This window comes from Microcebus murinus, chromosome 26 (assembly GCF_040939455.1).
Source record: "Microcebus murinus isolate Inina chromosome 26, M.murinus_Inina_mat1.0, whole genome shotgun sequence".
NCBI lineage: Eukaryota > Metazoa > Chordata > Mammalia > Primates > Cheirogaleidae > Microcebus > Microcebus murinus.
In genome coordinates, this window is record NC_134129.1 from 2,942,323 (window position 1) to 2,969,393 (window position 27,071).

Sequence of the window (27,071 nt, forward strand, 5' to 3'; positions counted from 1 at the left end):
AGGGTGTTGAAGGGAGGGTGAAAAAAGATATTGGAGAGGTGGAAGGTTAGACTTTATAAAGTGACTAAGAAGAACAAAGAGAGTTGTTAGGTCAGAAGGGAAGGGTAGGAATGATGGGCTTCCATTTGTAGTTTCCATGTATCAAACACGTCTGTTAGAAAATAGCAGGCTTATCACAATCTTAGCTGCCCCTTCATAAACCAAATCCCTAAAATTAACCGTAGTAACAAAAATAACTGAGACCACATCTCTCAACACCAGGAGGCACCCTTCGTGTTCTATTGTACATTAATAGTGCCCAAAATAGGATTTATGCAACATCTGCATGGACCCATCGGAAGCATATTAATTTATCCATTAAGATTTAGAATGATTAAAGAAGTGATACTGACACACTTGCTTATTGTCCAATTAGTACACATGAAGATTCTTCTTAATGTCCAGGTGCCATCTCTTCCTGTCCAGGTCCAGGTACCATCTCTTGTTGGTACTATCTTCCTTATTGTCAAATGCATCTCATCCCTGGCTAACTTTATATCTCCCATATCAAGAAAAAAAGTAGCAATGCTGTTATTACTCATGATGTAATGGTTCTTTGGAGCCTGTTTCTATTGAAACAAATAAATCTTCCTGCCTGTACAGTTCTCTATTATCATATATTTAATTTAAAGCTGGTTACATCAAGACTGATGGTGCTGCATTATCCATCATGTCACCATGCATTTTGGCCTCCCATGACTCTTTTAAATGTTATTACTGTGCTTCATGGAGGATAAACACTAGTGCAAGTCTCTGGACATGTTAAATTCACTATTCAGATTTTGTTAGCATAAACATACAACAACGCATCTTTCAACCATGATTTCTCCTGAACTCTTAGGCCATAGTCACTGCATTTTTAGAATGTGACCTCTTTTAGTGATAATTGCACCCATGTTTTCCACCCACAGCCACCGATAGGGAGGATAGGTGAGGGGCCTGTGATGAAACATGAGATATGATCACATTCCTGCAAGGAATGCCTGGCAGGACTTAAGACCAGCCCACTGAAGCATAATGTAACCACATTGATGGAGGCAAAAGAGGGTGTCAAATCAAAGGGCCCGCATGCCTTGCAGAGCAATGGTGCCCAAAGACCCTGGAAGGGATAGGAATGGCCACGCCAAAAACTGCATGACACTCAGTGTGGAGTTTGTGGAGAACTAGAGTGATCACCCTGGGTGGCAGCAGCAGAGAGTGCACCGGATAAAGGTCCCCAGCCAGCAGCTCTGCTACCTCCACGTACTGTAGACAGCGGCTACTCTAGAGGGACACAGACAAGGAGTTGCTGGGTGGCCCATGCATGCATCTGACGCCCAAGGGTGAGTCAAAGCCCAGAGCCCTGAACTCATGCTGTGTTCAATGTAAGTCACCTGTCAGGAAAAAAGTGGAGCAGACCTGTATAACTTTGGAAAATAATGTTTTGACTGGAAATTGTAAAGCTAAGGACAAAAGGAACCATCCATAAATACTGTACTCTAGCTGGTAAGTTTGATTTTCATGGAGGTATGAGTCCATAATTCTGAAACTTCTTGGCATGCATGCTGGGGAGGAACAAATGAGTAAGTGGAAGGTAGACCGTGGGAGGAGACCAGTTTCTCACTGTCAAAGAGGAAAGTTACACAGAGGCAAGGGGGGAAGGCTAGAATGAACCGTGTGGTTCTGGATTACAACCAGAAATATTAGTACGAACTCATCTTTACTCAGAAAGATAGATGCATAGACACAGAAATAATTACAGAAGCATACGTATGTGTGGGGTAGTAGTATGCACACCTACATTTCTTAGCTCTTTTCCTTGAAAGGGTCTAGAAGCAGTGATACCCCATTAGCAATGAGCACACCCAGTGCTCAGATCTTTGTCTGTGAAACCATTCTCTGATAGAAGGAACCAGTCCTCCTTGAATAAATGGCTGTTTCCAGGTCTGGGGAAGGGACAATACAAGGTGAGCCTGAAGCATTTTGCAGTGCCAGGAAGTAAATAAGTGTTCTAAAAAAAGAAAAGAAAACTATGGGATTATGTCAAAGGGATACAGGAGCCAACCTAAAAGGAGCTCCAAAGGCCAAAGTTGGAATAATTTGAGAAACAAAATGATGTAGCATTGAATTATAACCCACAGTTTTAAATTAATATATATATATAAGTTTATATAAATAAGAAATTGAATAAAGAAATAAATAACAAATCTTTCTTATGGAAGAATTCGAGATAAGATATGTAGATACTCTCCTTCCAGGAGCTTAATCCCCCTCCCTGTCTGACTTTGACTCAGGGCTGGATTTCACGACTCGCTTCCAAAAAAATAGAGTAGAAAAGGGAAAAATAATAACTTTACAGTGGAGAAAGCTGGCAGATGCTACCTAGTGATGGGCCTTAATATCCTTGGTAATAAATCATATCGACAGCATATCATGTACCCCTGAGATGATATGAGAACAGCATTTCGCGCGTGCACACACGTGCCCGCACTATTCTCCTGTACTGTGCTGTAAAACACAAAACAAACAAACAAAAAACTCAAACAACAACAACAAAAACCTGCCACTGGCAGACAGACAGCCGGAACCACACGCTGGCCAGAACCAGAGCGCTCATGGGCTCCTTAGGATCCACTAAGGAATCTGGTCCCTTCCGCCGGAAGTGGGGAATTTTTTTTAACTTGCTGCCGGAACAGCACTTCGGAGTGTCTATGTCTAAAAGTTTTAAGTCCCCCTTGAGTGGCTGACACTGGCCAGGGTGGCAGTGCCATCTAGACAGGGCGCCCGGACCTCATCCTGGGTGGGTCCGGTTCAGTGGCAGTGCCTTATGGAAAATTGTCTAGCTCTGCCTCCTGGTTCTCTGGCCAGCCGGGGCCACGGTCTCCATTGCTCTCCTGAGCTCTGACCTTTGTGATGATCACAACACAGTGGGGAAATGTCTGATGCTTCAGTGTAGACCAAAGCGGGGCTGGCGGGGAGGGGACAGTCAGATGGCGGGCAGTGTGGAACATAACATTCCAGGAAGGGAAGGAACCTGTTTTTAACTTGGTACCAGAGCCTTTTTGCAGGCACCATACTTAAAATGAATCTTTAAAGCATTATTATTAAGAATAAGTTGTGGAATAGCATGTAGAGTATGCAACCAATTCCATAAAATTAAAAAAAAATACACAAACTAATAAGTCTATCAATGACAAAGCATATCAATTCAGACACAAAGATCTGATAGGTCTGTAAATTCAAAGACAAAGGCTTGGCAGGTCTGTAAATTTACAGATGAGGGTATGATCTGAGTGATTACCTCTGGGAATGGGGAAAAGAGGCTCAGCATTGAGTATAATATTTTAACTTTGTACAAGAAACTTTCAGCTCCCAACTCTTGTACATGATCAGTTCAGTATACTTTAATCACTCCTTCCTTTGCATTCTTTCAGATCTCCTAATCCCTTTTTCCAATGATGCTTTTATTTTTCCCCAAACTTCTTACACTCTTCAAGTACTGTTATCCTAAACTGTCTTAAATTTCTTCTAGGATCACATCCTTTTCTCCAAGTCAATTAACTGCTCTTACAATCATCTCCATCTCCTTTATTCCTCACTATTTCTTATAGAATCCCAGCAGTAAACAAAAGCCATGCTTTACATATACCATAGTTTTCGTTCTTTTATTCAGGATTACCAGATGTTAAAATATTATTTTGAATGCTTATAATCTATACCTCAGAAGAGCCTTATTATTTTTTAATTAATTAGCCCATTAGGAACTAGAAATCCTCTAGCTGAAGTCGAGTAAGAGAAAACATTGGGACTTTCACAGAATCTACAAAATGTTCAGGATGGCAACACCCCTTTGAAAAATAATAGTCCTAGACCATGATAGTAGATTATTTTCATTTTTTATTAATTACAGCATAAAGAAAAGAGGCAAAATGTTTAAAGAAATTTATGTTGCTTAGACAGAGTGTGTTGGCTATACCCCAACAGAAAAGAAAAACAGATGAATGAGCTCTTCATTTCTCTTTCTCTTGTTCTCAGAGTAGGCTGAAAAACAAAAGGAAAAATGTAAGTGCTACTTGTAAAATGGCATGTCTTTTTCAAGTCTATAAAAATAAAGTCTAAATTGTTTAGATTGTCTTTTTGCAGTTTTCACCAGTGGAAACAGTTCAGGCCTGTTTAGACTTATAAGAGCTGAATTCTCCTTCTGTTGGGCTAGCAAAGGGGTCACACAAGAAATGCTATGAAGTCCCCTCTTTATCACTGGTGCCATCAGACACCTTGGGGTGCGTGTCAGAAGGTTTTCCTCATCACTGTTCAGAATTATTTACTTAATACCTATTTTTTTAACTTAAAGTATTACAAACAGAAAGGTATCTTCTCAAAGTTAGAACCTCGCAAAGAAAATCTTTCCACTTGGTATTAAAAAAACAAAATCACATTTTTGAAACAACCAAATTTGTGGAGCTTCTAAGCTGCTTTCTTGCCCAATGCATAATATGTAGGTATTAGCATATGGGCGAAAACTAAGTTAAAACCTAATAGTGAAATAGACGTCACAGTCAGTTTGGAAAATATGACAATAATTATGTTAAAAAGTAGTGAAATAGCTTGTTTTTAAAAATGTTTTATTATTATTCTATTTTTTAATTCTCCCCAAAATATGACAAACAAAATGGATAAAACATGTTTCTGTTCAAACATCTACATTTTAAAGTGGGCCCTTTTGTCATAAGAAAAGAAATTCCGTTAAAGCTCAGCATGTCGACAAACTGGAAATTTAGTATCATATTATTCACTATAAAAATCATGGATGCGTCATATCCTCTAGTGGAATGGATTTGTTGAACTACTAGGTTGAACCATGTGAAATCTCTGATATTCAACCGTTTTTGACCGACAAAAATGCTCTTTCATATGATTTAGCCTAACACCTAGCGTATTCTCCTGCTGAGTCATTACTTACTTTCATGTGAGTCCAAATAGGACAATGGTTAACTCTTAAACTCTGGTTCGAATTTAGAATTTTGGTTCCACCTCTCACTACCTGGGTATCCCTTTCAAAAATTACTTACTCTATGCCTTGGTCTGCACCTTCATTTGCTCATCTATAAAATGGGAATAAATAATGACACCCAACTCAGCCACTATTTTGAGAATTTAAAAAGTTAATATACATAAAGAGCTTAGAGGAATGGTTGGTGCTGGTCTGTATGACTCTTGGCAATAGTCAATCAATCTTTGCTATTTTAATAATAACTATTATAATTTTTTTTAAAGTCCAAATATAGTTACCTGATATGCTTGTAATTCTGATGTTTTTAGGCTAAGGCAGCTTGACTTTTAGCAACAAGTTTTGGACCCTGAATACAAAGAAATAGTGATAAATGTTAGGAAAATATTAGCATTATTATTAGGATAAAAAATTAGCACTTATATAGCCATTTGTGATCACAATTTGATTTCATATGCATCACATCCTTTCACTCTAATTTACTACTATAATCTCTAGAAGGAAGCTCATGGACATTCATTTCCCCCGATGGAATAAAAAAATTACTGTCATAACATAGGGGGTAATATTAAATGATTTAGACAATTAAATGTAAATGTCCCCACTAACCTGTAAGATCAACCAAATCACAGACCACCACTTTTCAAGAAAATGTTTAAATAAATTAATGTTTTGGTTTAATGATCAAAAAGATTTCAGATCTTACAAATATTTCCATCAATTTCCATAAGTATCACAAATTTGGAAACAGAACATGCATTATAAACATAAACATAGGCCGGGCGTGGTGGCTCACACCTGTAATCCTAGCACTCTGGGAGGCCAAGGCGGGCTGATTGCTCGAGGTCAGGAGTTCGAAACCAGCCTGAGCAAGAGCAAGACCCATCTCTACTAAAAATAGAAAGAAATTAATTGGCCAACTAATGTATATAGAAAAAATTAGCTGGGCATGGTGGTGCATGCCTGTAGTCCCAGCTACCCGGGAGGCTGAGGCAGGAGGATCACTTGAGCCCAGGAGTTGGAGGTTGCTGTGAGCTAGGCTGATGCCATGGCACTCACTCTAGCCTGGGCAACAAAGTGAGACTCTGTCTCAAAAAAAAAAAAAAAACCCAACCAAAAAACATAAACATAATATGCTATAGTGCGGCACAAGATAAAAACCAAGAACTATTTTGGTCATTTTGTAAGACAGCTGTATGTGGTATAAGATCCCTGTCCCACATGTACGGGGTGTTCTCAGATACATAAATTTCTAAATCCTGTCCTAGCTAAACGCACGAAAATGGAAATTAGACATATTAAAATGAAGTTGACGCCAGTACCTCCTCGGAAAAGCAGCCCTCCTTATCGTCAGCCTTACAGCACGTTTCTACAAAAGTTGTGAAGTCAGTCATGACAGCTTTCAGTTGCTCGTCTGTTGCCTTGGGCTTGTGTTTCACGAGCTCGACCAGCGCACTACATTTGAGTGGAAAAAGAAAAACACAACAGGAAAAAGTTACTGACATAAAGGAATATGGAGACAGTAAGGATGGTGGTGCCATCATTTAAGATTATGTCTTAGAGATCGGCAACTCTTGAGTTTGAGGCCGAGATATACACCACTATACACCTCAATATTCTCATCTGTATAATGAGGATAAAAAAATTCACCTTCATAGGGTTGGTATGAGGATCAAATCAAATAATCAGTGTGAATTGCTCAATGTCTTATACAGTGCCAGTAAATCTCTAGTCAGTTAATTTCTAGGAAGCATTATGTCATTGCATTTATATATTATTCACATTTTGAAAGCAACTTTTATAGTTACTTAAAAGATAAAAATGATCCTTTAAAAATTATCTCTAACAGGCCGGGCGCGGTGGCTCTCGCCTGTAATCCTAGCTCTTGGGAGGCCGAGGCGGGCGGATTGCTCAAGGTCAGGAGTTCAAAACCAGCCTGAGCAAGAGCAAGACCCCGTCTCTACTATAAATAGAAAGAAATTAATTGGCCAACTGATATATATATAAAAAATTAGCCGGGCATGGTGGCGCATGCCTGTAGTCCCAGCTACCCGGGAGGCTGAGGCAGAAGGATCGCTCGAGCCCAGGAGTTTGAGGTTGCTGTGAGCTAGGCTGACGCCACGGCACTCACTCTAGCCTGGGCAACAAAGCGAGACTCTGTCTCAAAAAAAAAAAATTATCTCTAACATTATTTTGAAATTTTCGCATCTGAGAATCTTTCTGTTTGGTCTTTGAAATTTGCCCCATTCAAAGTTAATAGTGGAGAGGCTATAAAAAAGATTATTGAAACTCATGGGATCTAGTGGTTCTCTTTCATCGACATCTGCAAAAGATAACAATGCCAGAGAGAAAGTTGTGTGGGCATGGTAGGTTTTGCAATATTACTCTTAAGTCTGGACCATGACTATAACCAATCCGAGACAATAGCAACTTTCTATTGCTAAATTTCCTGCAACTCTAACCTCTTGTGGCAGTAATAGGAAGTTGAACCTCAGAATGAACATTTCTAGTTTTTCATCCAAGTCTCATTCTCAAAAATCATATTTTGGGGTTTGTCTCCATCTGTGGGGTCACCCTAGAGCAAACTTAAAATAACCATTTATGCCCCAGAATAAATTCTCCTAGGATTCCTACTAACTAATTTGCTATTTACACAAATCCGACAGTTCATTGTTCAGCTTTTTTCTATTGGACGTGGCCTAAAATGTTACTCTCCTATGGCTTTCATCCACAATATTACTTTGAATGATTTGTGGGCAAGATTATAATATAGATTTTTTTTGCTAAGGAAAAAAGTTATTTATTTTATTCTTGGTTCTTTTATCAGCCAGAGAGGGCCAAATCCTTCTCTCTAAGAAATATTACTACTTCAGAAAAAGTTGCTCATGTCAATCGACAGTTCTCACTATCAAGACAAAAACATGCAGCAATGAAATACGCCTCACGTTTGCTTCTTGATTTGTTTCTCCTTCTCAGGAAGTGTGCACACATCCGCGTGGAAGGTGAACGTCTCAGCGGTAAATGGTTTGGGGACATATGTTTCATCGGCCTCCAGCTCGCTAAAGCATGGTCTCCTATCAGCGAGGGACTCTGTGCAGCATTTAGTGACTCTGTCACTCACTGGTGTCTTCTCATGCAACACACACAGCCGGTTCAGCACCAAAGCCAGCTAAAGAATGGACAGAGAACAGAAATTCAAAAGAAGCAAAGTCGGAAGCTTTCCATGCACCTCTATTTTTTCCAGTGCACTCAAAGAAGTGTTGTGTTTTAACTAGCAACGTTGAATCCAAAGTGATTCGAAGCAGTGATTTGTTTATCCTTAGACCTGAAAATAAAGACCTTTAAGTGGTCTCTCTTTTAATTAAAAGGTCTACATTTTAGGCATAATACACTTGAAAAAAAAATAATTTGAGGTTGTATGTCCTGAAAGATGTGTTGCAGTGTGGAGGAAACAGTCTTCTACCGACACTAAAGAAGAGACCCACAAAGAAAGTGAAAACTTAGAGAACACCAGCACACAGAAACCTGAAAACGCATGGATCTTTTCGAAACGATTTATCACCTTTGGGATCTAATCTAAACCATCATCTTGGTAGTCATGATAAGGTAGGTGACCAAGTTCTGGCTACCACTAGCATATACACGCACACGCACACACACCCACACACACGTACACACACACATTAACCCACCCCTGCTTCTGAAAGGTAGCTTTGCCAATATCTAAAAGCAAAAAATCATCATTATTAACTTTATTATATTTTTAAAATACTCACGAAGTCTTCAGTACAGCCCATTCTTTTTGATTCATCAAGCTTACAACACTTGGTGCCCCCTTTTCCTAGCTTTCTTGAAAGTTCCACAAGAGTTGGAGTTGATACTTGAGGTGCTTTCTTGGTGTAACGAACTATCAGCCTGTAAGAAAATAGGCCATGCGTTTTCAGCCAGGCAAGAAACTGTCTTTTTCTAACACAGTAAATCAAACAGAGAAAGCTTGGCCCAAATCAACTACAATGTTCTTATTTTTCATTCGTCAAATTATCTCCATTCACAGAGTGGTGGGCTAGTATGGGGGCAAGCCCTTATCCTGAGCAACCACTTAAATCTGGCTTTGAATTCTGCCTGTCACATATAATCTTAGGAAAATGAGTTGCCTTATTATAATTCAGTGGCATTAATATATTTATTAGTTGCTTCTTTCTTTCAAGAAAGAAGAGCTTTCTTGAAGCTCTTCTTGAGCTCAAGAGCTTTCTTGAGCTTTCTTGAAGAGCTTAGCAGCACTATCCTAAACTCGAAAAATACAGATGAAAAACGGGAGGAATATATCTGACTCAACAAAGATGGTGCAAAGATTAAATTAAGATGAATAAATTATGCAACCAACCCAGCAGGGTACCTACTATGTAATAAATCATTAAGAATGCATTCTCCTTAGCATTCTTGTGAAAAAAAAAAAAAAAAGAATGCCAATCAACATTAAAAGCCAGTGTGTGACTATAATCTTCTCAAGGGAAGAGACTGTCTTGTTCACTGTTGTTATTTCTAACATCCGTAGTTAGAAGAGTGCCAACCATGTATATATGACCTGCACAATATATATCTACTGAGTCATATGTCCTATGTCCCTCCTGTCTTTACCTCCATAGACAAGGCTCTATGGAATTGGGACATTAGTCCAGCAGGCCATTCTGTCTATCTTTTAGGGAGAGAAATTCCATAGGACAAAAAGGTGGTAACGATCAAAGACTAGATGCATCTTCCAAACATCCAATCCCTCCCCAAATAGCCCATTATGACTCTAATATTCAAATATGTATCTAAATCCATTTTATCATATTTTCATGTTCAACTTATATATTACTTTTTGAGCTACTGCTATTCAAGGCCTGCTACTTCCCGCTCTGTAAAATATTGCTATGTTTTATTTCCCCACAAACTATCCTTAACCTTCAAGGTATATTCCCAGTTCCAATATACCAAGATAGTCTCGTTTCTGTAGTGTAGTGGTTATCACGTTCGCATCACAATATACCAAGATTGGCATTTACCCTCCTAGCCTACATACTCCCAGTTTCTTTCTTTTTTTTTTTTCTGAGACAGAATCTCACTCTGTTGCCTGGGCTGGAGTGCCGAGGGCAGCCCAACTCACAGCAACCTCAAACTCCTTCAAACTCCTGGGCTCAAGTGATCCTCCGGCCTCAGCCTCCCAGGTAGCTGGGACTACAGGCACATCCCACAACACCCGGATAATTTTTCTATTTTTAGTAGAGATGGCATTTCACTCTTGCTCAGGCTGGTCTCGAATTCCTGACCTTAAGCGATCCTCCTGCCTTGGCCTCCCAGAGTGCTAGGATTACATCCAAGAACCACTGTGCCCGGACACATACTCCCAGTTTCAAGAAACCAATTTTTTAGACTGAATTCAAATATAGGTCTCTCCATCCCATCAACTTATTTTATCTCTCCTCTCCAGGCTTTCTTGACAAAGAGTGACTAAAATACATATATTATATTTTTATTATTAAAAGTCCTATGCTAGGTGGCCTATATATTAAGTCTTAAGTAATTACAAATTGATCAAGAAAAAAATCAGTGCATGAACAAAAATACTTACGCATTCTGGAAGCCATACTCTCCAAGCTTCTCAAAGAGTTCACAGTTTTGTTTGATTAAATTTTGAGGCTTTTCCACAAGAGGCTTAAATTCATCCAGCTGAAACATAAAACAGTTGTGTGATTCCGACTGAGGTTCAGACGCAGGTTGCTTTTCAGCCCTCGAGCCAGAACAAGACCATTTCTTCTCTCTGTCCAAAGCCACACGAATAGATCTTCAAAGCTACACCTGTCACGTTATCGAGCTGCTCTTTGTACTTGGGGAGGCTGCACCGCAGGCGTGGCCCCATGGCGAGCATGTGGGCCAGGCCGCCGGACTCCTTTTTCAGTTGGGCAGCTTTACTTACCAAGCTTCAGAGTCCTCATCTCTAAAATGGGCAAAGATGGTGCTCACCGCACAGAACTGCTCCGCAAACCAACTATGCCAATGAAATTAAACAGTGCCTGGCATGTAGTGAAAGTTCGTTAAATGGTGGCTCTGATTAGAAGTAGTATTATTATTATTAGGCCACCTTTCCAGCTGGGTCTTGAGTGCTCCAAAATGAGAGATTTGACCTTGGTCCCTGGCTGCAGTGTGGGGCCTGGCGTAACGCAGCGTCGTGGTAGAAGAAAGAATGACTTTTCTCTTATTCCGATAGTTTGGAAACCATTACATATGCTAGCAGAGACCCTGAAAATCCTCCAGAACAAATTTCCTCTCCTACCTTAATTTCTTGAAGAACTATTCCTAAACCTTCTCAAAAAAAAAAAAAATTGAAAATATTCTAAAGGAATAGATTCTACAACCTCCCTTAAGATTTTAATTCTAGAACTTCATAAATCTTGGAATCAGGTGAACTTTCTTTATCCCTAAGTTAAATCTCTTTTAACTAACATTTAAATTTACTTTATATTATTCTCAGGAATATGAAAAAGAGAAAAAACATGGTCAAGATTTTGTGAAATTCACGATCGTTCTCTTCTGATCTTCTCTAACTATTCTAGAATAGTTTTATTAATCACTCTATTTAAGGCTATTTTTCCTATAATGCTTAAGAGCACAGAATTGAAACCACCTTAAGAAAAGATTTAAATCATACTACACAGCATTTTGCATTTCTGCATTATTTTTCTTTCTCATTATTGGAAACATCGGTCAAAGCGCTACATTTCTTTTCCCTGCGAGAAACCCACCACGTTGGCGTAGCATGCGTGAGGATCGGCGGCGGCACAGCACTTCTCCAGGGTGGCTTCGTAGGTCTTGGCAACTCTCAGGAGCACGAAAGGAGACTGCTCAGGGTGCCTTCTTGAATATTCATTTAAAAACCTAGTTAAGAGAAAAACAAAACAGATTTTGTTGCACAGATGAGCAAGAAAAATCACATAACTAACCTCAAGAGTAACTCACATTTCAAAGGTCTGAATCTAACTAACCTGCGTGCAGTAAAGCTTAGTGGCTAAGAACTTGGGAGTCCACAGTTGAAAGTACCTGGGCTCAGTGCCTGGCTCTGCCCACCTATTTTACTATGCCATCCAGGCAATTTGTTGAAATTATCAAAACCTTAGTTTCTTCCTTTGGGGAGTAGAGAAAATAATAGTGTCTGTCTCATAAGGTGGATTGTGAAGAATACATGACATAGTCTATACAAACAACACATTGCCATATTAAATGTTCGATGAATTACACCTGTCATTTTCATGTATATTTCATTTGATTTGCACTACATCTCAAAAAGATTCTGATAGGTGGATAGAGATATATTCTTAAAATGTTATTTTTCTTCTCCACATAAGTGAAATCTTATAGACAACATAATTTTATTAAATATTATTTCATGCATAGCGAACTATCATTATTCAACAACAAAAATGCAAAGTTTATCACTACACTTTGCTGACAATATATAATCATTTGTATTTTTGTGATTTCCTAGCATACTGCCTTGCCACACTGCTGAATTGCTGGTCTCTTCAACCGCATAGAAAGCACCTGGTGTCAGACCCCAAACTTGGTTTTCTATATCTCTGCTACCATTATGTGGATTAGATAGATAAATAGTAGATGATAGATGGGCAATATATATTCACACACATATATTATAGATGTTCAAGAAATGCCTTTTTAATTAATTAATTAATTGATTGATTTACACATTTATACAATTACACAATTGAATTAATTAATTGATTGATTTACACACACATCAAATATTTCTAGAGATATTTCCAGAAATGTCCCTAAGGAGTAAGGAACATTGTGCTTATATTATTAAGCATATATTATTTTATCACAGCGTTTTAAACTAATTAAGTATATGAAAAAAATGTTTAAATGCTGGGAGAGAGCAGGATGGAGAAGCATTCTGTGCAACGTGGAAATTGTAACAATGCCAAAGAAAAGCCTCACATATCTTCCTAAGTGGTGAGGCCATATAAAAGCCACGAAAGAATAATTCCTTGTTGACTTACGTGCCCAAGAAGACATCTTTTGCCTCAGCATAGTTTTTGCAAACCTCCTTGTCCTCAACAAAATCAGCAGCTATGGAGGGCAAGTCGGCAGGTATGTCATCATTTTCCACATGAGCAAGGCAGTGGGATTTTTCCAAGACGGGCTTGTCACAGCATTCCTTCAGCTTAGAGGACAGTGAGTCTTGATGTTCACACATGTACTTGGCAAGCTCCGCCTGTGAGCAGGGTGATAGAAATTGCTCGACATAAATTGCCATGGCTACACTTTCTCCTCACACCTTTATCATATCAGCAGAACACAATGATTGTATCTTAAGACCGTATCTGTACCAATGGGCCTTCTAGAAACATGTTCTCGGTCTGCCCCTAAACCTGGAGACTCAGATTCCACTACTAAAACATTCCTCCTTTGATTTAAATATACTAGTAACAGGTGCACCTTCCAGTTATTTATGGAATTTATACTTCTGCTGTTCAGGGATTTAAGTTTTTTTTTAATTAAAACTCTTTTGTTTTTTCAAATATTCCCCTCAAATTAAGCACAGGTATTTTGAAGCCAAAAGACTAAAGTATGAGTGGTTTTTGAAAAATGAGTCAAGATCATAGTCACAAGCCGTGCTTACATATATCAAATATTTACCTTAAATTTTCCAGAAAGTGTCGTGAGAGATTAGGATTCTAGTGTTTGATCATATTTTTAATATTTAAGGAACAAGAGAAAATATTATAAGTTTGGGGAAAAGAGATTATCATGCTAAATATTTGTGTATTCAACAAAGAGAGTTCGTTAAGGGAGAGAATATAGAGGAGGAGGGAAAATACATCATTTCTAAATGTCTCTGCAGGTAGCAGCCCCTCTCCAACTCCACCCACCTCCCCGTAAAATCTTAGAAATCTACCTGCCAGCTGTTCTTCAGTTTGAGCCATAGTTCACAGCGGGAGTGTAAAGGAAAGGGTTCACAAACCAATAAATGGGGTTATCAGGTCATTTAGTAATTAGAGCAGCCAGGTTTAAAAAAAAAAAAAGGACTGCAAGGCAGGGAAAGGTTAGGGACAGACCAAATGGGAGGACAGAAGACAATCTTAACCTACCGCCAGCTATCACCAATGACACGAAATGAACCCATTCTACCAACTTAAGCATGCAAGTCACCAAAGAGCATACCGATGACATCTTACCCTGTCATCTGCACATTCAAGGAGGTCGCCGTGACAGCATTCCGTGTGGATTTTGGTAAGGTCTTTCACTAACTTGGTAACTTCTGCAAAATCAGCTTTGGGAAATCTCTGGCTCAGGCGAGCTATTGCCCTAAAAAAAAAAAAAAAAAAAGTCCCCCCATCAAAATATTATCATGCGAAATTTTATGTGAAAGCACTGGGAAAATACTATTTCTAACAAAAAATTTCAAGACAAACTAACATATAGAATTTTTTTTTGAGACAAGTTCTCACTGTGTCACTCAGGCTGAAGCACAGTGTTGTCATCAGCGCTCACTGCAACTTTAAACTCTGGGCTGAAGCCATCCAACCATCTCACCTTCCAGCGTACCTAGGACTACAGGTGTGCACCACCACATGCGGCTTTTTTTCTTTTTTTCTTTTTTTTTGGTAAGGATAGGGTCTTGCTATGTTGCCCAGGCTGGTCTTAAACTTTTGGCCTCAAGCAATACTCCTGCCTTGGCCTCACAAGGACTGTTTTGAGGATTAAATTAGATAACACCTATGAAATCAATTTTCATAGGTATTATCTAATTTGTTTCACACAAATTTCAGTTACCTTTTTTTCTCATTTAAAACACATTCTTCCTGACTTCTAAAGGTCTCTTAGAAAAGCAATTTCATAACTTCTACAGAATTAAGGAGTTTTCATTGATTATACTTTCATTAGGAAAGACTCACCAGTCTTTACACTATGCCAAGATGTAAAAGGCTGATTTCCTTGTTCTTTCCCTGATCATTTCACAGTTGCCTAAAGCTGATGAAGGAGAGATTTCTCTACCAGAATCCAATCCTAGCCTGTCTATCATTTCATGACGGGATTGTTTTATTTATCAATTTGGTTGCTTTTGGTGCTTTTAAATGTCAGGAATGATGGGCAAATATAGTTGAATTGACAGTTTCTAGAGAGCATGCATAATGTCTCTTGTTTTCATTGTATCTCCTATTTGTGTTGATTGGCTGTGGACCAGCAGGTGAGGGGTTGGGGGTAGGGAGAGGCCAGAGTATTTTTCCTGGCTCAGATATTAAAGCATGCTCCCACAACCAGCTAAGTAATGTAAAAGCAGAGGCCCAGGAAAAAAGTATGAGATTATGAGCAGAGTTGGAGCTATGAGAAAATTAGAAGACTTCACCTTAGTTGCTGACTGAATTTAATTTTCAGGATATAATTTAATTATCAGGGCAGAAAAGGACAAGCTGACACTTTCAGATCATTGGGGGAAAGATAAAATTAAATAAAAGATCCTGACTACTATAAAAAGAATAGACCATTAGAATAAGATTTCCAGTTTTTATAAATAAATGGAACTTAAATATCTGTCTCTTTTTTAGGACAAAAAAAGATAGCTTCCCCTAAATTTTTGACTGCTTAGAAAAAATACAATTAAAAAAATGTAAATTTGTCATTGATGTTCTAATTTTTACCCTTACTAAGTTTCTAACTTTTAGAAAACCAGAAAGATATATTTGAAAGCACTTTGTAAAATGCCATATAAATGTACAATTGTATCAACTGAATCATCCTTTATACCATTATAAAAACACAAACTACATTAAAAAAAATATTTACCATGCTTTGAAAGCTCTTTCTCCGAATTTCTCGAGACTGCTGCACTTGAGTCTCTGTCTGGCAGATGAAGCCATTCCTTCCTCCTTCAATTCATCAAGCTACAAAAAGGAAAAAATTGGGAACAATTAGAAATGAAAAATTCTAAATAAGAATAATAAATTATTATTATAATAAATAAATTCATAAGCTCAGATGAGACTATGCCAAATTAAATGTTAAAGAGATAATTTATGACTAAATTCCCGAGTACTATGTTTGGCAAATCATTATTTTGCTGTGTAAGAAAGGAAAAATTAGTCTGATCATAGCCGGAGCCTCTGGGTAGTTAGGAACCAGCTGGAGGCACTGTCAGGGGAAAAGCCCCTGGAAGGAGAAATGGGAGAACAGAGCACACTAATATCCCAGGGAATGTGACTTTGCAATTTTGTGCATTATTCATTTCAGTCCCTCCTCTACCCACTCTTGTAACATCAGTAAAGAGAATAAAGCACATAATAATAACTATTTATGGCATGGATGTATGAACTCTCTCACTTCCAGATGCGCTAAAATTCCCTCCTTTGAATTCCTGCCCCAATAAATAGGTTTATGGGAAGATAAACAGAAACTGAGCCCCTTGCTGTGCAATTTGACAAATGAGTGTCTGTATTTCACTATAGTGATTAATTTCCACCATAAAGAATCGGTGAGACATTTAGGCACATGCACATTGACTCCCTCTGTCGGATCACCGTTAGCAAGTCTTAGAAGGAGAAATGAGGCTAATCAGAGGCCTTCATAGAGGACCAAAGATCTTTTGGAGGAGATAGGAGTGAGGAAGGCTTTTGTGACCATGTAGAGAAGTTTATAGCAGAGACTTAGGTTTCCTAAATCTAGCCATAAGGTGGTGAAATCTGAGGTTGGGGTATGAACTGGTTCTTCTGTAGTGTTTTTTTGTTTGTTTGTTTGTTTTGTGGTTTTTTTGAGACAGAGTCTCATTCTGTTGCCCTGGCTAGAGTGGTAGAGTGCTGTGGCATCAGCCTCGCTCACAGCAACCTCAAACTCCTGGGCTCAAATGATCCTCCTGCCTCAGCCTCCCCAGTAGCTGGGACTACAGGCATGCGCCACCATGTCCGGCTAATTTTTTCTATATATTTTTAGTTGGCCAATTAATTTCTTTCTATTTTTTTAGTAGAGACAGGGTCTCACTCTTGCTCAGGCTGGTTTTGAACTCCTGACCTTGAGCGAGCCTCCCACCTCCGCCTCCCTGAGGGATAGGATTACAGGTGTGAGCCACCGTGCCCTGGTTCTTCTCTTCTTCTTTGGACATTACCTTTGGTATCAAGCAGGCAGCTTTATCAGCGGCTTGACAGCACTCTGTAAAGGCTCGTTTATACTTTTCAGCAAAGAAAAGGAGTTCCGGGCCATAAAAGTAAGGATGTCTTCTGGCAATTTCATATAAGTAACTAAATTTTGAAAAAGAAAAACAGGCAGTCATTTTTTTAATAGGAGCTAGTATTACAGAAACCATTGTGATCAACATTCTCCCCAGAGGCTCTAATACCTAAAGATGTCTAATTAAGCAATTAAGCCCCATTTGCACATGGTAGCCTTGTCTTTGTCATTTTTTTAAGTCAGTGGAAGGAAAATTAAGTTTTGTGTGTGTGGGAGTGTAAATAAATCATTAAATTTTGATGATATAATGTTGCTGATTAAAATGAAGTCAATTCTGAGAATAACTATTTATATGTATCTTCACAGTATTTAAAAATATGTTCATCTTGAATATTTCATGTGGATCACATCCTGTTTCAGTGAAATCCCAAAGATCTTTAATCATAGTTTTTGTTGTGTAGAATTTTGCGGTATCAAATATTGCTTTTTAAAAAAGCATTATAAGAATACTTCCAAGTCTTAATGTTGAAAGTATTTTTTGTTATGATAATGGTTATAGTGAGCATTGGCCTATAGATTTATTCTGTAGTTTTTAATGCTGAAGGATAAACATCTGATTACTTACAGTCCCAAGAACCTATTTTCATTTTCCTGAAAGGAGGTGCACATAACATCGGTCTCTGGTCTCTCCAACGGAGGCAGGTCTGGCTTGTCATCCTTGTGGGCCAGGAAGCACTGGTTTCTCTCCGGCTCTTGTTTGGCGCAGCAGTCAGCCATTTCGCCATATTTTTCACGGAGACTTGCAACTGTGCATAATTTATCTCCAAGAAGAGTATGCTACATGGAAGAGAGCAGGCTTCAAATTGCAGGGCAGTACTTAATTGTCTTCCCAGTCAAAGGATAGCAGAGGAAATTTGACATTCCTGGAAAGCTTGGTTAGGAAATCATTTAAAATCTATTCCCCTTCTCCCAGTCCCATGCTTAGAGTTTCTCTTGACTTGACCATCTTTGTATAATTTTCATAAGAATTAACTGTCACTATTACTTGTGGTGGATAAAACAGAAGGGCAAAAAGATAATCAATAGCTTTCAGGAATTTTATATCCCTCTTATTTTTAGACCTGACACTGAAGGCTAGGAGAGCAAGCATTACAACAAAAATCAAGAGAAAATAATAAACTTCTAAGTAGCAGGTGAATTCACACTGGGAGAAAAGTGTTTCAGATGGTTTCTCATTTGATCTGCTCCTTTTTGAGGGGTCTAATTTTTTAGTAGATACCATTTAAAACTGACACCTAACTGGAAACAACATAAGTTCAAAGTTCTTCAAAATGACTCAGCATCTTGCTTTATTATTGTATGTAAAAATATAAATATCCCTAAAATGTGGAATATATAGCTGTTCTGTTTTTCCACCCAGGTAACAAAATTAGCATAGAAATCAACTGGTGGTTTCTAACTATAAAAACTAGGCTATCATCTCTAAGAGACAGTAGCATTCACAATAGTCAAGATGTGGAAACACCTAATTGCCTATCAACAAACGGGGGATACAGAAAATGTGGTACATACATACGATGGGATACTATTCAGCCTTAAAAAGAAGGAAATTGCGCAATATGCAACAATATGGATGAACCTTGAGGATATTATGCTAAGTAAAATAAGCCAATCACAAAAAGACAAATACTGCATGATTCCATTTATATGAGATATCTGAAATAGTCAAATTCATAGAATCAAATAATGTAATGATGGTTACCAGGGGCTGGTGGGGAGGAAGAGAGAGCCACTAATCAACAGGCATAAAGCTTCAATAAAAAAGCTAGATGAACAGCTATACAACATTATACCTACAATCAAAAATAATGTACTATACACTTAAAAATTTGTTAAGAGGGTAGATCTCATGTTGCTAAGTGTCCTTGCTACAATAAAATAAAATTAATATAAAAATATTCTATCACTATTAGCCTCTATAAAAGAAGCCAAACTTCAAATTTTGAAAAGATATTTTTGCAAATGACAAACTGCCATTTAAATCCACTATGCCTATTGTGTGTGGTCTCAATTAAGAAATGTTTTTGAAAACTGTCTGCACAGCTAGAGCATCTCTATCTCAGAAGAAATAATGGCTTATCAGTCGATAAGCAACTTTGCAGTGTTGCTTACAAATCTGGTCATTTAATAATAATTGAGAAATTTTAAAGAGTTTTTTTTTTTCCTTTTGAAATGCTTGGGACTACTTAGAAGAGAGGGAAGCACCTTCAGCATTAGGATGTACTTACAAGTGATTTATCACAATTTTCAGCTGACTCGTCGGCAACACATGTCTTTGCAAAATCAGTTATTTCATTCACTAATTTTACGTGATCTTCAAAGGGGCACTTCTGAAGAAACTGAGAGAAGGTAACCAGTACCCTAAAAAAAGGACATAGACAAATGTAGCATAGTCAAACTTTAATGTAAAACAGGACATAGACAAATGTAGCATAGTCAAACTTTAATGTAAAACAGGGTGCTATGCTAGAGAGCAAATCATGTATGCGTATATGTTCTACAGTTTATGCATTTTTTTACTATTATCCAGAAAGCATGTTCATATCAAGTATTATCTGAGGCCTAACCAGGCATATAAAGCTTCTTAAGCAAAGAGGTCATGTATTGCTTCAATGTTGGGAGTACATGCATGTGCGTGGCAGTAGATGTTCGCACAGAGAGCAAGAAACAAACTGGAAACGAAATAGATCTAATCATCAAGACTAGGCATTGCATAAGTCCCTTGAATTCTTTAAAACAAAAATGAACACCACACGCCTCTTTGAATTAAGGTGTAGGATGAGACTGACCTTTAAAAAGCAAACTATTTTCTCATTTTTTTGCTAGATTAAGAAGCTATTATAATGTTCCCAAACAACCACAGGGCTACTTGCTATATAAAGAGGATTTAGTAAGTGAGCTGCCAGAGAAACCATATATTAAAGTCCTTTCCACCATGCAGGTGGCATAAGAGTTCTGGGTCTGCACTCTCCAATGCAGTAGCCATTAGCTACATGGGATTACATGAATTCAAATTAATTAAAATTAAATGCAATGTAAATTTTTATTCCTGTATTGCATTTGCCTTAAAGTATTCCATAGCCACATGTGTTCAGTGGCTACCATATTGGACAGCACTGAGACAGAATATTTTCACCAATACAGAAAATTCTATCTGACAGCACTGTTATAGAGTCTGGACTCTGATGACAGGTGAGTATAAGGACTTTAGAGTAATAACCAATGCTATTAGAGGCATAACATTTGATTCTTCAACATTTTTAAACTTACAGGGCTTTGAAATTTCCTTCTCCCAAATCATTAAACCGATGAGCAAGTTCACTCTTGTCTTGGGGGGAGAAAAAGAAAAAAACAAAAGATTTGTTTGAATACTTAAAGAGACAACAACTTGTGATGCTACTGTTTATATTTCTTTCCATTTGATTTAGGTTATACATTTGCTCCAAAATATGGGACTCTGATTCCTACAGAAAATTTTAGAATGACGGTGAACTATTTCTCATGTATTTATTTATTTATTTAGAGACAGAGTCTCACTCTGTTGCCCAGGCTAGAGTGCCATGGCATCAGCCTAGCTCACAGCAACCTCAAACTCCTGGGCTCAAATGATCCTCCTGCCTCAGCCTCCCGAGTAGCTGGGACTACAGGTATGCACCACCATGCCTGGCTAATTTTTTCTATATATTTTTAGTTGGCCAATTAACTTCTTTCTGTTTTTAGTAGAGACAGGGGTCTCACTCTTGCTCAGGCTGGTTTCAAACTCCTGACCTTGAGCGATCCTCCTGCCTTGGTCTTTCAGAGTGCTAGGATTACAGGCATGAGCCACCATGTCTAGCCTATTTCTCATGTATTTAAACAGAATTATTAGACCACCAAGAATTCTATTTTAGAAGTTATTAAATATTTATAGCTTTATATGCAAACTTGGTTAGATCTAATGCTCTCGTAGTATCTATTAATAGCTACTGAGAAGACAGTCTGAAGTGAAATATATGTAAATAACAAGTTCTATTTATTTATAAGATTATAAATAAAACACAGGTTTTGTGTTTTTTTAATAAAGCATGGCACAATGGATAGGCCTTTGAATCCTGTTTTCAACTCTATTCTGTGAAGTTTAAGTCACGTGCCTAAAGTTCCTTTATGCGCAAAAGAAAATTACAGTCACTAAACAATTCTCAAACATTTTTCCTAAGGTGTTTGAAATATATTAAGAAGATAACCTCTTAAGGGTTCATGAATACAAACTACCATCACATTCTATGTATAAAGGCTAAAGGAAAATCTAATTCTTTAAAGATGTCGGGTCTACTAAAACTTTCTTTTACTGAGAAAAGAAAAGTTGAACAATAGAAAAATAAAATTCTTACGTGTATCTCGACGAAACACGCCCCTGGAATAAGCAGAGCTGAAGAGAAAGAGAAGGGAAATAAAGGTCACCCACTTCATTGTGCCAAAGACTTGTGGGTTTGATAGAAGAGAAAAGGTAGGACAAATGCAGGGAAATTCACACTAATATACTTCTTAAACCAATAATTGTAGATTATTAACCAGCCTCATCTTTGCATTTCATTGGCTCCCAGCTGATTACAAAATCCATAATACTCTTGCCAAAAAAATTGTTTGACTAAATCCCTTGCGTATATTTACCATCTGGACCTGTTTTCTTCGCAAGACTTTGTCACTTCATTAAAGTTATGTAAAACATCAACTTTTACATAAGAGTTTAAACGATTTGTACCTATTATTCATTACCACGGTCTTTATCTGCAGTTTCCTATTTGAACATTTTAGTTTTCAGTATTTGCAGGAATGTAACCAAATCAATGACTTGGCTTGGGAAGACATATTGAAGGAGCTAAGTCCCAAATTGCATCTATTACTGATTTCAAGTGTGCTTTTACCTATAGGTAATAAAAAATGAAAAATGAAATATTTATACGCACACAAACACACACTATAAGGCTTCCGTGTCTTTTTCATTTTTCTGAAAACATTCTATCTAAACCCTTTTGCCTTAGATGCAAACTGAGAAAAAGCCACAGCAACAATAGCAACTGAAACAGGTATTCAGAAGTTCCGCGTTTCCTTCCCAGCTGTGGCCCACGTGTGAGTCAAGCCTAGAGGTAGGACACTTAGATCCAACATGAGTATCTCTCGTGGGATTTTCAGTTAAGAAGAGAAGAGGAGGAAAACAGCCCCAAATGATGATGATGATGATCTTTGCCATCACAATATACATGATATTTACAATATATACATATATACGATACATACAGGTTGATCCCTGATTCACCTCTACAGGTTAGGAGAACCCTAGACCTTCTTTATCAGGCAGAGGATTCTTTCCCTCCCTGTTTCATACCTTTGTTCCTTTCTCCCTTTTATTTATTTTTTTTTTTGAGACAGAGTCTCGCTTTGTTGCCTAGGCTAGAGTGAGTGCCGTGGCATCAGCCTAGCTCACAGCAACCTCAATCTCCTGGGCTCAAGTGATCCTCCTGCCTCAGCCTCCCGAGTAGCTGGGACTACAGGTATGCACCACCATGCCCGGCTAATTTTTGCTATATATATTAGTTGGCCAATTAATTTCTTTCTATTTATAGTAGAGACGGGGTCTCACTCTTGTTCAGGCTGGTTTCGAACTCCTGACCTTGAGCAATCCGCCCGCCTCTGCCTCCCAGAGTGCTAGGATTACAGGAGTGAGCCACCATGCCCGGCCTTCTCCCTTTTATTTTAATTAATTAATTTATTTATTTTTGAGACAGAGTTTCACTCTGTTGCCCAGGCTAGAGTGAGTGCCGTGGCGTCAGCCTAGCTCACAGCAAATTCAAACTCCTGGGCTCAAGCGATCCTCCTGCCTCAGCCTCCCGAGTAGCTGGGACTACAGGGATGTGCCACCATGCCCGGATAATTTTTTCTATATATTCTTAGTTGTCCAGCTAATTTCTTTCTATTTTTTTAGTAGAGGGGGGTCTTGCTCTTGCTCCAGCTGGTCTTGAACTCCTCAGCTCAAACGACCCACCTGCCTTGGCCTCCCAGAGTGCTAGGATTACAGGCGTGAGCCACTGTGCCCGGCCCTTTCTCTCTTTTAATAAATAGAAAATTCACATGCTCTTCTTTAATGTTACTTTAAATTTCAAAACAAAATTAACCACTATTTCTAAAAACAAAGCAAAGCAAGGATAATTTAAAAAATATTTTTAAAATCTCCCTTTTCCACTTTCCCCACCCAAATTCCGATATCTACTTCTAAAGGACTATTCTACCTCTGCCCTTTTGCTCTGAAGATGAACTACTGATCTCAACCAGTCGGAAAAAAGACTTTCTCCAATACAATAATTAGTATCAAGCTGGTTATTTTTTTAATTAAATAATTGAGTCAGTCAAATTGCCCTGTGGCACATAGAGGCACAGAGACTAATAAATATTCAAGAGAAGCATTATTTTTCCCATTCAGTCTTATAATGAAAGAAATTTATTTTCTATGATCTTATTTTATGTTATTTCATCTTCTGGAATGAGTATTATGATAATTAAATAATCAAGCATAGAAGAGAAAATAGATGCTAGATGATAGACAGACAGAATTTTTTTTTTTTTTTTTAACAATTCGAAGGAGTCCTGAAAGGGACTACCAAATTGGTCTTTTAGGCCACAAATGAACAGAAATAAAAGAATGTCTGTTTATGAAATTATTTCCACTAGAAAAAACATCTTTGATAAAGCCAGGAAACTTATGTTGGGGTGGGGGGGGGGGAAGAGCTAGTCTAACTTTCTAAAAAGAGAAAATAATTCTTTCTTGGATAAATTAAGTCAACTTTTCTTTTAACTTCCTAGAAAGAGTAGGCACTGTTGATTTGAAGGGACCAGCGACCAACCCCAGCCTTTTCATGACACGGATCTGTGGGAAGGCCTACAAAAATACAAAATCCATATCGTTGAATATAATTGTATTACTAATCCTTGTGCATTTTTTGTTACTTAGCAGATAAAAAGAATAATATTAGTCTGTTTGCTTTGTACTGTAACATTATCTTGTAATACATTGATAAATTCAAAAAGCCCACCCCAAAATTCAAATTCATTATGACTGAATAGAAACTTTGCATTGGTTTTCCTATATCGAATGACCATCCCATAGCTTTAAATATAAAACTGACAACACCTGAAAGAATCTTTCTTTACAGTACCAATAAGGTGTTTTGCACGTGTGTATCCTAATTAAAGATTAGTAGATAGTTGGTAAACTATTTGTCTTAACATTATTTGTATGCTTAAAATTAATCTTAGTTAATAAGAAACACTAGAACATTTGCATTTTGTGGATTCCCAAATTAATAACCTCTATATTTTTTTCTGAAAACCTCTGACATGAATTCTACATGTACATTCTACACTGAGCGAAATAAAACCACATAATTGTTAGTTATTTCTAAATATCCTGTTCTTCAAGCTTTTAAACTCTATGTTTAGTCAGTATCAAAGGACTCTGCCATGAAAGCAAATGCAAACATTTAAACTAAGAGTTATAAATACGGTTTAGAAGATCTCATTTCTAAGTATTTAATAAATAGAAAAATAGCTCCAATGATATTGTAGTGTTTTGTGGAAGACGTTTAAAAATAAAGGGTAGTTAAGAAAATTATTTTCTTTGAAAAGAATAATAGTATACTGATCATTTAGAAAAGAAAAAAAAATACCTCAATTGTAATTTAAATATATCTGAGAATTAAACCAGAGCCTTTATTTCCTTTGTGCTTTGTTTTGCATTTATTTGTACAGGATAGAAAAGGTACAGTTTTGAAGATGAACTATCTCTTCGGATAGTCACTCTGTGAACAACTACTTAACCCAAAGTCATCCCAAAAGACAAGAAATCTGCATTCATTTGGAGAGAAAATTGGGGACAGGGAAATCTTTTCTTAGTATTCTTTCTACTATAAAATGAAGATATGCAGAACCTACCTATCATGAAGGGCCTGGACTGCTTTCTAAAAAATACACAAAGGGAGAAAAGTAAAAGATTTTTATGCATCAAACTAAACAATTGAAACAGAATCATCAATTTAATTTTGTATTCACTTATAAAGATACATTTCCCAATTAAAGAAAAAGAAAATTGCAACAAATCTATAAACTTATATAGGCATTTCTAATACAAATAAAAATTACAATGTAAACATCAGTTGTCTCCTCAGCTCCCCCAAAAGCCATTCGTCCAAAATACCCACTTGAATTAGTGAAAAATACAGAATTTGCGGAAGATTTCACAAGAGACAGTTTACATCATAAAAACCGCAATAGATCACCATCTTTGGCTTGTCCCATCCTATAAATTCTTCTGTCCCCAAAGCTCCCATGGCAAAAGGGTCCCTTTTTCTGCCCTTTCTTCATGTTACACTGGGCCTCTGGAATTTATATCTAGCTCCACTCAAATTTCCTAACCGTTTACTTAAAATTTCTCAGTTCTTTACATGCAGTTTAATTCGGTCCAGCGCCAGTTTCTAGCTACAGACTTGGACATGCAGATCTATATATATATATATCCCTGGGTCATAGGGAGCAAGTTGGATTAAATTAACCTTAAGGATCCTTCTACTGGGAACATTCTGATTCCTTGTTTTCAATGTGACTGTCATAGAATGAGAAAAGGGCCTGAGTGGTAAGAAAGAATGTATCAAGTTAGGCATTTGGGATCCAAGTTTGAAAGCTTGTTCATTTCTAATCCACACATTGCTCCTTGAGCATTACTTTCTGGCAAGTTCAGTTTAACATTTTGAAGAAATGAAAAGGTCACTTAAACTTGTCTAAACTGTAGTAATAAAATGAGACATTCCCATATCTTTTTATCAGTTTTTTCAAGTGCAAGAAAAATATAGCTAATGCCTGCAATGCATGCTTAACAATTCATCCTAAGTTAACAAACAGAATCTGTAAACATATAAATTGAAATTAATAATAGCAATTCCTATCTCATAATGATAGCTACAGATGGAAATCAAACAAGTGAATGCACTGATGAGTCTATTTATACTCTTAATTTTTTTAAATGCAATTCAAGAAACTTAATACACAAAAGAGATTTAAAGTTACAAAAATGAACTTTTCAAATGTCCTATAAAACAACAAAGTTTGTATAACTAAAATATTCCTATGTTGAAATTTTAGTAGATCAAGTATAGAATGTTTTCATTAACAGGTAAAACTTTTTATCTCTCTGATGTCTTCTAAATTAGAATTTGTGAGATGTTTTGTAATTTCCCAGTTCTTGTTCTTAGCTAATGCTTCCCTGACCTGTTATCCAGCTGAATCTTAGAATTTAAATCTTGGAATTCTCATGAGTTTTTCAAGCAACTATGTATGTACTAACAACAAGAAATGGATTATTTGATCAAGAAAAAACTTGTAACAATTAAGAAATATATCTAACAAATAATTGGCAGATGTTTGCCTTTTTTAACAGAAATTCATCTCTAGCCTAGTTACAATAAACTATATAATGTAAATGCCTTCAGAATGATTTATAAATATTATTATTGGGTATATACGTATTGGATTTTTCAAAATTAATTTTTCATGATATAGATATTGAAATAAATAAAATTCTTTTGTTAGAATAATATACATGAGTTTGAAAGTTTGGTTTGCAAAATTAGCTCATTTAACAATAATGCATTACAAGGAAAATATGCACAAAAATAGAATAAAGAATTAATTTCAATAGCATATTGTATTGATAATGGTACTCTCCTTCAGATATATT

The 27,071-nt window shown here is 37.2% G+C and overlaps 1 protein-coding gene across 1 annotated transcript; it reads right to left on the reverse strand.

Annotated features, from left to right (window-relative positions):
• Positions 1–3,897: 3,897 nt before the first annotated feature.
• Positions 3,898–21,811, reverse strand: ALB (albumin). Its single transcript, XM_012744839.2, has 15 exons — positions 21,679–21,811; positions 20,579–20,636; positions 19,537–19,669; positions 17,874–18,085; positions 17,187–17,319; positions 15,875–15,972; positions 14,266–14,395; positions 13,087–13,301; positions 11,812–11,944; positions 10,641–10,738; positions 8,803–8,941; positions 7,972–8,195; positions 6,349–6,481; positions 5,308–5,375; positions 3,898–4,059 (listed from the first exon to the last, which is right to left on the reverse strand). The coding sequence occupies exons 1-14, from the start codon at positions 21,755–21,757 to the stop codon at positions 5,334–5,336; spliced, it is 1,827 nt and encodes a 608-aa protein (XP_012600293.2). The 5' UTR covers positions 21,758–21,811; the 3' UTR covers positions 3,898–4,059; positions 5,308–5,333.
• Between the last annotated feature and the right edge of the window lie 5,260 nt (positions 21,812–27,071).